Raw genomic sequence first — 13200 nt, 5'->3', positions numbered from 1 at the left:
TTCCGGCAACGGCCTGATGCTAGCAATCTCTGCGTCCCTCGGCTCCTGGCTTCTTGGAAGAATGTGGCACTCCTGTTTTGGTTGTGTCTCTCCCTCTAGCTGGACATGGGCTTCTCTTTGGTTTGGCTGTGGTTTCCCTAGGGTGTGACTGTGTGGGGTTCATCGGTTCCAGGAAACCTCATGTCACTCTTTAAAAACCTTCTGCCCATTTCCCCTCTGTCCCTCTGGACCGCCATCCAACTATGGCGGAGCCTCCACATCCGTCCTCTAGCAGCACTGCTGTGTGTCTCTCCTTTTGACTCACCCTACAGGGGTCCACACAGCTCGCCTTCTAGCTCATGCACTCCTATGTCCCTCAGCTGCCAAACAGAGCCACTGAATCTCCATTCCAGGTGCCAATTACTGCCATGTCCAGGTGCTGTTGGGGTGGTAGAGATGCTCAGTGTCCTCATCCAATTTCCTGTTCCCCAGTTTCTTTCAAGCTCACCCCTTATTTCTGTAAAGCCAGTGGCCATTTCAAAGTTGGGGTCTGGCACTTTTACCACATAGACTCCGTGGATCTGTCTCCGCTTCCTGTTCATGTTACCCTGTTTCTTTGTGCGCCTGGTTATCTGCCACACGTTCACTCAACCCTTGAAAGTGCATTGTGAGTTTTCTACAAAGCCGAGGATGGCGGCAGCTTCCTGCAGGAGAGACAGGCTTTCCATCTGCTTCCTGTGGACACTCCGGCCTCTCCTGTCGAGAACTACTTCATCCCAGCTCCGCGCCCTGCAGCTCTGCCTTAGCCTTCAAAGCTGGCACCGGCCAGAGCGCGGGGTATCTGGTTCTCACAGTACTGAATATTGCTGTCTCAGCACGGCCCCAGGGCTGTGCATCACTCTGGCCCACGGCACTCCCTGAATTGGGTTTGATGCTTTCCTCCTGTCCTCTGTGTTACAGCCACCTATCCAGCCCCATGCTGGCTCTGCTAGTCAGAGACTGGGAGGGAGGGAGGGAGGGAGGGAGGGAGGGAGGGAGGGAGGGAGGGAGGGAGGGAGGAAGGGAGGCAGATGTAGCACAAGGGCCTCTTAGAATCCAAATCAGGACAAGTCCCCTGTTCTAGAGGAGAGGGAAGACAGGGTCAGGAGAGGCTCAATATGGCTGTTGAGGAATGGATAGGCGTTCACCAGGTAACTCCAGCAAAGGCCTAGGAAAATGAGAGCTAGAGCATTCCAAAACAGTGCTTCCAGGTGCCTCCCTGACAGGCTCAGCCTGGAGCTACCAGTTCCAGATGCTCTGTGCCTATACCACAGAGGACAGGTGCTCCTGGCAGTACCCATATACCCATGTCACCAGGTGAGCCCTGGTAGGGGCCCCCTCATCCACAGACCACCCTCTCTGGTGTCCACTCAGACCCTGCCTAGTCTTTAATGATGCCCATCTGTGTGCTCAACCCCTGCAAACGTCCATGCCCCCGCCCCTCGAGTCCCAATGGGCAGTCAGTATGTGGTTATGCTCCCATTGGCTGGCTATCACCAGAGGTAGGGCTAAACTTCCCTTTCTGTAGCCTAAGGACACTGGCCCTTTCCTGAGGCTTTCTAGACAGTTGACAAACTCCTGTATGGAGTCCAGCTGGGGTGAGGGAATATAGAGAGTCATTTGGAGGGGCAGTAAAATGTGTCAAGGGTACAGGCTTCAGGGATGGGTGGTCCCAGCATGCCTCTTGCCCTTGGAACAGAGGCCTCCTCAGTAGGCCACTGGGGGTCATGGCCACGCACTGTGGGGGGCTGCCTGCTAGTGCCACTCAGATGACAGTCACAACCTGACTCGGCGAACAAGCCAGCAGCAGATGCAGCCTGTGGAGGCATCTCTAGACAGGGCTGCTTTCCTCCCAGGGCACCTCTGATCTGATGTTGCAGGGTGCAGATGCGAAAGCGGGATGGGGTGAGTTGGGCCCAGGAGGGTGGGTGGAGGGAGAACCCACACTCCAGGTTCATCCTGCTCTGTGCTTTCCAAATTTAGCTTTCCTATTTTTAAATTGCAAATGGTGAACTCCCGACACCTCAGCTGGGATCAAAGTCAATCTTCCTGAATGTTCTTTGGAGGAAGACATTTGAAGAGAGCAGAGGAAGGAAGCAGGGGACACACCTGCCCTCCTTCCCGGAACCATGGGGCACCAGCTCCTACGGGGTCAAACCAGACGCTAGGGATGGCACCAGGAAACAACCACAATGGGACTCCCGGAGACCCCTGACTGCTCCCCTGGACCTGAGTCAGAGCATGGAAGATTCAAACGGTGTCTGTCTGTCCTGGCAATACCAACAGGGCGACAGTCTGTAGAACTCTTTCCTCTACCCTCGTCCCTACAGGCCCACTGTGGACCTGAGAAAGCAGAGGTTCAGAGAAGCCAAATCCCACAGCATCGGGGGGCAGGCCCAGAGTTTGATCAGGGCTCCATGGGCAGAAGGGGGCTGGGCACTGAGGTAGACAGGGAAGCCCCCTAAAACCACCCGCTGGCCCTCCTGGAAAATCCTGACGACCAGAGCCAGTCAGTGGTGATGCCAACACTGCAGTGAGGACAGTAATCAGAAGATACCCCGGGGTAGGGAGAAACCTTGGGATGGCAGCTGTGGGGGTGGGGGGCAGCACTGGGAGAGGCTGGAGGAGGCTGGGGAGGGCACTGGGAGAGGCTGGGCCTACTGCGTTCTAGTTAATTCAGGCCTGCAACTGGGGAGACACTCACGAAGACACCATCAGGGGCCCTGAGTTCTTCAGGGAGTACCCCAGTCCTCTGGCTCATGCTGGGAGATACTGATCACAGCTCCCCATCTGCCTGGGCAAGGAGTCCTAGTCTAGTAGGGCTTGAGACAGAAGCCAGCTGAGCTAAAGCTCCCAAGAGTCTGTCAAGTGGGAAGGAAGGAAGCAGCCCCCTGCCAGCATCCTCTGCCAGGACTAAGTCTGGACCTTGCTAAGACCCTGAAAGCAGGAGGGACAGCAGCCCTTGGCCTGCCACTCATGACCTTAGAATGGGACCTGGCCCCAGGATCCACCTGCACAGGCTCAGCTCCACAGGCAGCCACAGATGCAAGCATCTTGAGCACCCACTGCTTGCAGGCCCCATGATGCTCTTCCGGGGATGAAACTGAGACAATGAGTGAGCACAGCTTGCCTGAGGCCACACAGTAACGAAGGAAACACAGAGGCGAAGTTCGAATCTGGTCCCGACAGGCTACACGGCAGTTATTCATTGCATGCTTATGTGCCAGGGGCACAGCAGGACACAAAGCTCTGCCCAGGGAGCTTACTCCATACCTGAGTGTCAGTCACACAGGATAGCACAGGGTGGAAGCCAGTGCTTGAGGGAGAAGGAGGCTCTGTTGCTTCCCTGTAGCTCCCTGAATGAGGAAGAGGGTATGCTTATGGGGGAAGGACAGTAGCCTAGGGCCAGGATAGTGGGTACAAGGCCCAGAGGCACCCAAGCACAGAGGAGGCAGCCTGGGGAGAGGGAACTGAGCTGACCTATTGTGGCAGCAAGGACATTGGAGCTTTAGGACAAGCCTCAGCCTGGGGCCCTGACCTGCTTTACCTTGGTGGGACCGGCCCCTCAGTGCCTTGGACACTAAATTAAACGTCCTTACACAGCATCCCTGAGCCACCTTTGGCCTCAGACTTGGGTTCACTATGGCCAACACTCTTCCAGCTCCCCAACGCATCTGCAGGCTGCTCTCTTGACTTCTGGCCTCCCAGGTGAGGAACTGGGGCAGAGGGAAGGAGGCAGGTCTTGCCTGGGATTAGACTGTAGAATGGGGTAAGGTGTGAAATCATGCACCACTCTGCCAAGTCCCAGGCCTCCTCCCCTCCTCCCCTCCCTGTCCCTCACCCCAACCTATAATTGTGTCCCTGGGCCATCAGGCAATCTCTCAGTTACAATTCTGGTAGTGTTTGAGACTCATGGGCCCGCCCAGGTCCCTAAGGAGCTAGGCTTCCTGTCTTGGTCATTGTTCTATTGCTGTGAAGAGACACCATGACCAAGGTAACTCTTATGAAAGAAAGCATTTAATTGGGGCTTGCTTACAGTTTCAGAGATTATTAACATCATGGTGGAGAGCACAGCGGCATGTAGGCAGACATGGTGTTGGAGCAGTAGCTGAGAGTTCTACACCCTGATCTGAAGGCAGAGAGGGAGACAGAGTAGGGGGGAAAGACCGGGCCTAACATGGGCCTTTGAAACCTCAAAGTCCATCCCCAGTGACTCACTTCCTCCACAAGGTCACACCTCTGAATCTTCCTAATCTTTTCAAACAGTTTCACTCTCTAAACATTCAAATGCACAAGCCTTTGGGAGCCATATTTTTTTTTTTTATTCAAACCACCACACTTCCTAACCCAGCCCAGTCAGTTCCTGAAGGTGCTTTTGGGACCCTGCTTCTCCTCATCACCCCTTCCAGGATAGACACATAGCTGTGGCCAGCACAGATTCCCACCTGGCCGTGGGCAAGCAGCAGGGTAGAGGACCAGAGAGGTGACCAGGGAGAAGCAAAAGCATGGCTTTGGTGTCTAGTAGGGAGCAGGCGAGTAGCAGGGCCCCGTGGAGTTCCTGCACAGAGTTCCTGGGCAGATCGAAGACCCAGAGCCCCAGTGTCCCAAGGATAACACTCTCGGGACCAGCAGGTGACAATCCCACCTCAAGCCCCCCTACCCGCAGGATGAAGGTAACAGGGGCTGCTGATATGTGTTCATTTCAAAATCACACTAAGAAAAACTATAGAACACACACTTACTGATTGAGCATCACCAGGCATTTGGCAAATGCCTTTACTAATGCAGTCCTTATACCCTGAGACAGCTTCTCAGCCCCATTTTACAGATGAGTCACTGAGGCTCAGCAGGCAGCCGGGCAGCCCCCCTGCACCTCCAGTCAACTTCAGTGTCAGCCACCCAGGGGCAGGGTCGCAGTTGCCAGTTAGTGCCAGATCTTGATGTCTCCTCCCCAGGAGCAGGTGCCAAGGACCGAAGGCAGCACGGGGTGGTAGGTGGTGCCAAGGCAGGCCTGAGCATGCCCTTGCAGTGTGCAGGCCCGGCTGGCAGTGCGGAAGCTGAACATCAGAACCCGGCCATCAGCGCTGCCTGTCACCAGCAGGTCACCACATGGGGAGCACTCACAGCCCACAGCATAGCCTTCCACCTGTGGAGAAAGACAGAGCCGGCGACCGGTGAGGCGGTAGCTAGGACCCCACACTACAAAGGATGAGCTGAGGCCAAGAAGCAGCCAAGCACGGGGTTGGCTTTACACCTAGTGACCCCAAGGCCAAAGGCTGAGTTGTAACTGTGAGGCTACAGGATGGTGGGGTGGCCTGGTATCCCAAGGTCACTAGCCCCAACAGTCACATCAAACCTATGGCCCATGGCTGCTGGTCTCCAGTACGTGAATACCCAACACAAATGTAAACTTACTTAAAACAGTATGTGTATTTTATTTTATTTTATTGTATTGTAGCCCAAATGCACAGCACTCGAGTGTAAATTTCATAGATGACAGCATCTAACCACAATGTCCTGGTAATGGAACCCAGATGCAGTAGCTTCTGCAGAGCTAAGGTTCCGCACCAAGTAGTCAGTGAGTCCCCAGCCTCTTCCAGGCCAGCAAAGTGGGCCTCAGGCAGGAAAGGGGTACATAGAGAAATGGCTCCCAAGTCTGTCCTACCCTGCTCCTGTTCCCACCCCATGACATGGGAACTGACATGCTCTCCTGCCTATGGCTGGGCATGTGGCCTGGCCCCTGAATGGACCCTCACATACACAGTCAGAGTGCCCAGAGGGTCCATGTGCCCTGGAGATGCATGGCTGGAAGCTTGGGGACCAATGGTGAGCATCTGACCTAAGTAACAAAGATGGGGGGTACCTTGTGCCCTTCATAGCGTCGCCGTCTGCTCATCCGATAGGGCCACACAGAGGAGAAGAGAGCCAGGTAGTTGCCATTGGTTTGTGCCAGGAACACAGGCTCCCTCGGATGCAAGGCAAGGCTGGGACAGGTGTACCTCTCCTGAGAAAGCAGGACCACAGAGGGATGAAGGCTACCACGGTGGAGTTTCTGCCTCCCACAGATCACCACCCAGCCTGCACTCTGCTCCTGGGGTTTTGTCCCCTTCTCCTGGGCCTTGGCTTGGGGGGTCTGTATGGGTTGCTGTTGTTCTAACAAGTTCCTATATACTCAGAGCTTTAAAACAATGCAACTGTCCTATTCTGCTGCTCTGCAGTCTGAGGTGGAGCTCAGCGTGCTAACCCAGTGTCAACACATGTGTCCCTTCCGCAGGGTGCTGAAGGAGGTCCTCATTTATATATATGTATATATGTGTATATATATATATGTGTGTGTTGTGTATATATACACAACACACACACACACACACACACACACACACACACACACATATATTTGAGACACTGTCTTACTTTATAGCCCTGGCTGACTTGGAACTTAATATGTAGACCAGGCTGGTCCCAAACTCAAAAAGATTGGCCTGCCTCTGCCTCCTGAATGCTGAGATGAAAGGCGTGTGCTACCACACCCAGCTCTAAGACTATCCTTAAGCCACCAATCTTGAAAGTATCCCAGCAGAGCCAACAGCTCTCTGGGAGCAGCTGGATCACGATGCCCACTGGACTAGCAGGTGACGAGCCAGCATCCTGGTGAGGATTTCAGCAAAGCACTCATTGTCCCTGAGCATGTGGAAGCGGATAGAGGCAGACGGTGGCCAGCAGCACACTCACCTGCCTTGTACTCATCTCTGCCAGGCTCTCTGAGGCAGTCTGAAAGTCGGCTCAGTCAGGTCCACTCAGAACCCATTGAGCAGAAGGACAAGGCAGGGAGGAGAAGGTCTAGATGCACTCATGGTCACAACTAAGACCAGGGGCAGGACACTCAAGAGATCAGTAACAGCTTACCATTACCAAAAGATGGTCATGGTGGTGACCATCACCTCAACGGTGATGGAGGTGGTGGTGGTGGTGACGACAATGTTGGTGATGGTGGTAGAGATGATGGTGGTGGAAATGGTGGTGATGAGGACTAAAGTGATGTTGACATGGTGGAGATGGTGGTGGTGGTCGTGAGGTGGTAAGTGGGGTGGGAGGGTGGGTGATGTGGTGATGGGTGGAGATGGTGGTGGTGGTGATCACAGTGATCTTGACATGGTGGAGATGGTGGTGGTGGTGACTACCGTGTTAGTGATGGTGGTAGAGATGGTGGTGGTGGAGATTGTGGTGGTGGTGATCATAGTGATGCTGATGTGGTGGAGATGGTGGTGGTGGTGATCACAGTGATCTGACATGGTGGAGATGGTGGTGGTGGTCGTAGTGGTAATCAGTGATGGTGATGGTGGCAGAGATGGTGGTGGTGATCACAGTGATATTGACACGGTGGAGATGGTGGTGGTGGTAATCAGTGATGGCGATGATGGTGATGTGGTGATGGCAGTGGAGGTAATGATTATAGTGATGGTAACGGTGGTGGTGGTGGTAAAGAAGGTGACACTGATCATGACAATGTGGTGATGGTAGTGACCACAGTGGTGGTGGTAGTGGCAGAAGTGATAATGATGGGGATCACAGTGATGGTTATGTTCGTGGTGGGGGGTGGTGGTGGCGGTGGTGATCACAGCGATAGTGATGTCAGTAGTGATGATGGTGGGTTGGTAACAATAGTTAAACCATTATGGAGGACTCTCTGTGTCTGATGCTGTGTTAGATCTTTATAAGCATTTTCTTTCTGTAATTCTTGGTACTCTATGAAGTGAGTATTCTTGCCACCATGGGTGGTTGAACCAGAAAGGGTAGTCTACAGAGGCCATCACTGTGTGCAGCAGTCCTGGGCCTGACCTATGCCTACCCCTATCCTACATATTCCAAATAGCTCATCTCCTCCTCCCCCAGACAGAGAGGGGTCCAGGGCCCCAACCCAGGGCTACAGGAATGTCCCCCATGGCTGACACCGAGAACAACTCTACACAGGGCTTCTCACATGGAAAATTTGGTTGGAGATCTTGGCAGCGGTCCGGAAATCCCAAGCAATAATGGTTCGGTCAGCAGAGTCCCGAGTGGATGCATCGGTGCTGCTCAGGAACTCAGACCCTTCTTGGAGGAAGAGGATGTCCAGGGTCTGCTGGATGGTTGCCTTGTAGCCTCTCACCACCTGCAAGGAAGGGCCCTAGTCACCATGATGGTCCTGGGAGTATGGGGCAGGTGCCCGCCTAGGGAGAGCCAAGGGGAGTTACCAAGTACCATGCATGGGCAGGGTTAATAAAAAAGGTACTAGGCCACACACACATGCAGTTTCCTAGGACTTTCCAACCTCAGCTGGCCAATGTCTATTGCTCTTGGGAATAAATGGCCTCCCAGAGGCAAGCTGACCTCTGGTTATGCCCACCCCACCCCTGTCAGTGCATGGGTGGGTCCAATGAGATCCAGTTGTTTCCTGGGATGGCAGGGTCCCTCCACAGCAGCTGAAAACAAGGAAAGCACATTAGGGACGGGTTCCCACCTTGCCCTAGGTACTGAAAGGAAGAGTGACATCCAGTGATAACGGTGTTATACTTCTGAGAGGGCCTGAAGATGTCACAGCTACAAAGCCTGGACTATGTACTGTCTCTGGTGAATAAGGATCACACAGGGAGCAAGAATTCTTGGAGAGAGAAAATAACATCAGAATCTCAGATCTCAGGAGGTATTTTACTTTTTTGTTTGTTTCCTGGATCTCGCTCTGAAGCCCAGGCTGGCCTCAGACTCAGAGATCCACCTGCCTCTGCTTCCCGAGTGCTGGGATTAAAGGCATGCGCACCACAGCCAGGCAGAATGTATTTTGCTTTTAAAGACATGCTTTATGTTCTGGGGCCCAACACAAGGACTCAGAGCAACTATGCTGAATGAGCTCTCCCATGGCATGATGCCAGCTGCACTACTAAGAAGACACTCAGCGCTGTCCAGATGGCTAACACAGCCAGGACTCCAGCTGCCCCCCGGGACTGGCCACGGGGGTTATCAGCTCCCTGGGCGCCACCATGTGGCTACAGAAGACACACAGTTCTCAGGTCACCTGCTGCCAAGCCTCTCCCATCCCAGTTGCTACCCTGGGGCCCACAACTGGGTTGTCTGCTGGCCAGTTCCTGTTTCTATAAGTTAATAGGGACAAACATGGGCAACAAATGACTTGGCCTCTTTAGAAACAGCCTTCTACTAAGGTGGCATCAGGGTGCCCTCCCCCAAGCCCTGAAGAGGAGAGGCCAGCCCTGCAGACTCATGAAGGCAGGCGGATGTTTGCAGCAGCTCCTCAGGCAACAGGAGCTGCCTGTTTTCTTGCATGCCATCCCCCAACACCAGGATTCAAAGTCACAGCTTCATAGGGTAGCAGGGAAGAGCTCCAGGCAGGGTCCACACTGCTGCTGAGATATACCCTGGATAGGACCCAGGAGAGGACAGGACAGACCCCAATCCCCAACATCTGCTCCCACAAGTTTACACAACATCCAGTGTTCAAGCGAGGTGCTGGCCTCTGCAGCTGACTGCAGTCTGCTGATGGGCAGAGGGGTCTGGAGCAAACAGAGGGCTCACCTTGACTCTGGGAGTCTCTTCACTGGCTCTGCTCATCCCCTAAGCCAGAGGTTCTCAGGCTTCCTAATGCTGCAACCCTTTAATACAGTTCCTCATGCTGTGGTGACCTCCAATCATATAATTATTTTCATTGCTACTTCATAACTGTAATGTTGCTACTGTTATGAAATGTAATATAAATATCTGTTTTCTAATGGTCTTAGGTGACCCCTGTGAAAGGATTGTTTGACCCCCAAAGGGGTTGAAATCCACAGGTTGAAAACCACTGTCCTAAGCAGTTCACTCCCATCACCCTTAAAGCCTTCTCATGCATCACTTGGCATGTCTGTGGCCACATTAGGACACATCTACTCTTCCTTCTGTACCTCTCTCCATCAAGCACAGGCCAGGCTGCCAGGCCATCAAAAGACAACCAGGAAGGAGATTAAATGCACAGTGAGAAATGGGTCTAGTCCAACACTCATCTCTGGACAGATCTCTGGAATTGGCTTCTATACTTCTCCCCAGCAAATACATGTCAGAACCCTCCAGTTCGTAGAGAAGAGCAGTTAGTAGGCACCATGTGTGCCTTGGGATGCACATGGCCTTAACATCATGTACTCTGCAGCTTCCTTGGGTTATGCAAGGGCTAGGCCAGGAAGTGATGAGGGCACCTGGTGGCTCTCCCTGTGTTTGCTGAGTCATGACAACATCCCAGGAGTGCCTTCTCTCAGAAAGACATACCCAGGGGCTATCAGCTACCCATGGCCGAACTACCTGCAGCTGTACCTCACAAGTAAACTTTATCAGAACAAAAGGACCACATCCTCAGAATGGCTAGAAATAGCCCAATTCATTAGGGCATCATAAAAGCAAATGGATGGGAAACATGCCGTGTGATGGACAAACCCTGCCAATGAAGCACATCTGTGGGCAGGAGGCTGGCCTTTTGAGTGCTCATCACCAAACATGACAGACTTTCCTTCCCGCTGTGACATGCTCTGTAGAGCTGACACGCCATTTGTGCCACTGGCTGGTGAGTTTTACGGCAACCTTGATTAGTACTCCGGCAGCTGGCACACCCTAACCCAGGACTGGAGCCAAGGAAGAGAGCCTTCACTGGCAACCGCAGGCCCACTGGAGAAGTCTGGCCTTGGGGAAAGTAGAGGACAGCTCGTGCCATAAATGGATAATGAAGACCACCTGTGGCCAATCAGCCTGGACTCCACTGTACTGTTAATGCTGATGAAGGCCCAGCTCTGCCCCTCTTGGGCCCCTGGCTCTCTCAGATTGTGGGAGCTGCTACAGTGAGGTTCTGGCCCTGGCCCAGGTCTCCACTCCCAGACTGTTCCATTTCCCTGATAGCAGGCATATGGGCTTCTTCAAGTGTAAGAATGTGACAGTGTATACATGCCAGTTCTAGACCATGTGTGCAACGCTTCTCTCTAAGATTTAAGGTAACATGGGTAAAAGGAGACAGTCACATGATCATCAAAGTGTCTGCAGACATTAAAGAAGCAACTAAAATTTTTACATTGAGAAAAGAAAGGAAACTATATAAATATGAGAAGACCACGTGGCTGGACTCCTCTGTGGGCCAGGCCTTGGGGAACTTCCCAGCTACAGCTCCCGGGCCAGGAGCGGTGAGAGGGAAGCCAGTACTGCTGACCAAGTGAGAGAGTAACCAACACGCCTCCCTCGCAGGCAGAAAAAGAGCAGATAAATAATAGACGAGCAGAAGAGAGCCAAGCGGGAGAGGCATTTGTAACTTGTATTAGATGCGAAGGTCACCATCTGCAGCACCAGAAGCTTCTGCGACAAGACGAGAAAGCCTGAGTTCCACAGAAGACGGCAAGAGGACGCAGCTCATCAACAGGGAAATGGCTTCGACCTTGCTCACAACAAGAGCAATTTAAGCAAACTTAAATGTCATCCCTTGCCTATTAAATGAGCAAACTCCCAGAGTTTGACAGTGCTTCTGTTGGGTGGTGTCAGGGTGCTGGGCAGCTAGAGCTGCTGGCAGGAAAGCACAACCTCGGCGAGGAGGAGCCCAGCAACACTACAGATGGGCCGGTGTGCAGCAGCCCACAGCCCAGCCCACCCGCCCACACCCCCACCCCGTCTAAGAACTGGCCACAGAGCTGCGCCGGCAAAGTGCCAAGATGTCAGCACGATGTCAAAGACAGTGAAGAACCAGAAACAGCCCCACATAGACTCCAAGAAGCACAGTGAGGACGTGGGTACCGCCGCGCTCGTCACAACGCCAGGGAGCCTGTCTTGCTAAAGCCACCGCCAGGGCTCCATGTTCACAGCAAAGGTGGAGAGAAAGTGAGCAGAGGGTGGCAGGCAGATATGTAGGCTAGTGTGTAAGTCATTAGGAACGGCCGGGTATGGCGGATCACATTTGCGATTTCAGCACTTGGGAGGTCCAGACAAGAGGATCTGAAGTTCAAAGTCATCCTTAGCTACACACCAAGTTTGAGGCCAGCATTTGAATTTTAAGGTCCTGCTTGATAAACAAACAATGGAAAGTTAAGCTTCAAATAGAAATAAGTAAGTATGCTTTACCTGTAGAGGGAGAGAGGGACGGCATTGGGGAGATGAGGTTACCAGTAGAATCTGAGTCTTTCTCTGGGGGCTGGAGAACTGGTTCAGTGACTAAGTGCACTTACTGCCCTTCCTGAGGACCTGGGTGCAGTTCTCAGCACCTACATCAGCTCACAACTTCCTGTAACTCCAGCTCCAAGGGCTCCAACATCCGCACCTGGCCGCCCATGCCACCTGTATACATGTGGTATACATACATACATACATACATGCATACATAAATACACACACAAATTTAAAAAATAAAAAAATAAACCTTTTTTAAAAAGATTTTATTTTGCAGATTTTACCCACAAATAAGAATCGTGGATTTTTTTTTTGTCAAAGAGCCAGATGATAAATAGTATAGGTTTTATGAACTATATATAGTCACTGTTGCTGTGTATGTGTGTGTGTGTGTGTGTGTGTGTGTGTGTGTGTGTTGTTGTGCATATTAGAGTTGATTACAAGCATAAAACCCACTTTTAGACCAGGGGCTATATAAAAACAGGTCACAGGCCAGATGGGGCCTGTATGCTCTGGTTGCCAACCTTTTCTCTAGATTCATGGACATATTTTATTAAATTAAATTATACTACAAAATTAACTTAAAAAGCAATTTTTAAAATGTGAAGGCATAATTAAGCAAATCAAATTAACCAAGTATTGATTTGGTAGGTTAACCACACAAATAGGATTGCTTTTAAGAGAGTTTAAAGCATGGTAATTTAATGGTGGCTCCTTAGTTGAATACACATTATTAATGGAAAATCAGCAATCTGACGGTAGGTCCTAAGTGGATGTACATTGTGAACCAAAAAAAGAAAAAGGAAAAAAAATCTACAAGAAGGTTAGAGCACTTCTCAGCCATCTACTGCTAATACCAAAAAGAAAAGTGTCAAGGTAAATGAAAGTAAAAAAATTCCCATAAGAAAAGTTTAAAATAAAGATGAAGTAAAAGAAAAAGCCGGCACCCTTACATTTGCAGCCAGTATAGATGATATATTTTGTCTTAACAATAAAAATACTGCTGGGCTTGGAGACAGGGGA

At 51.8% G+C, this 13200-nt stretch overlaps 1 protein-coding gene across 5 annotated transcripts in view; it reads right to left on the bottom strand.

Annotated features, from left to right (window-relative positions):
• Positions 1 to 4303: 4303 nt before the first annotated feature.
• Wdr25 (WD repeat domain 25) overlaps positions 4304 to 13200 on the bottom strand; it is a 133261-nt gene continuing 124364 nt past the window's right edge. For all 5 annotated transcript variants that reach the window (XM_028858075.2, XM_028858076.2, XM_037210836.1 and 2 more), the window contains 3 exons: positions 8000 to 8170; positions 5882 to 6022; positions 4304 to 5164 (listed from right to left, as the gene is read on the bottom strand). In XM_028858075.2, the coding sequence (XP_028713908.1) occupies positions 4943 to 5164; positions 5882 to 6022; positions 8000 to 8170 (534 nt within the window). In that variant the 3' untranslated portion in view covers positions 4304 to 4942. The remainder of the gene's footprint in view (positions 5165 to 5881; positions 6023 to 7999; positions 8171 to 13200) is intronic.

Source organism: Peromyscus leucopus, chromosome 14, assembly GCF_004664715.2.
Source record: "Peromyscus leucopus breed LL Stock chromosome 14, UCI_PerLeu_2.1, whole genome shotgun sequence".
NCBI lineage: Eukaryota > Metazoa > Chordata > Mammalia > Rodentia > Cricetidae > Peromyscus > Peromyscus leucopus.
The sequence above is the reverse complement of the archived record's forward strand: the minus strand, read 5'-3'. Positions and strand labels throughout refer to the sequence as shown.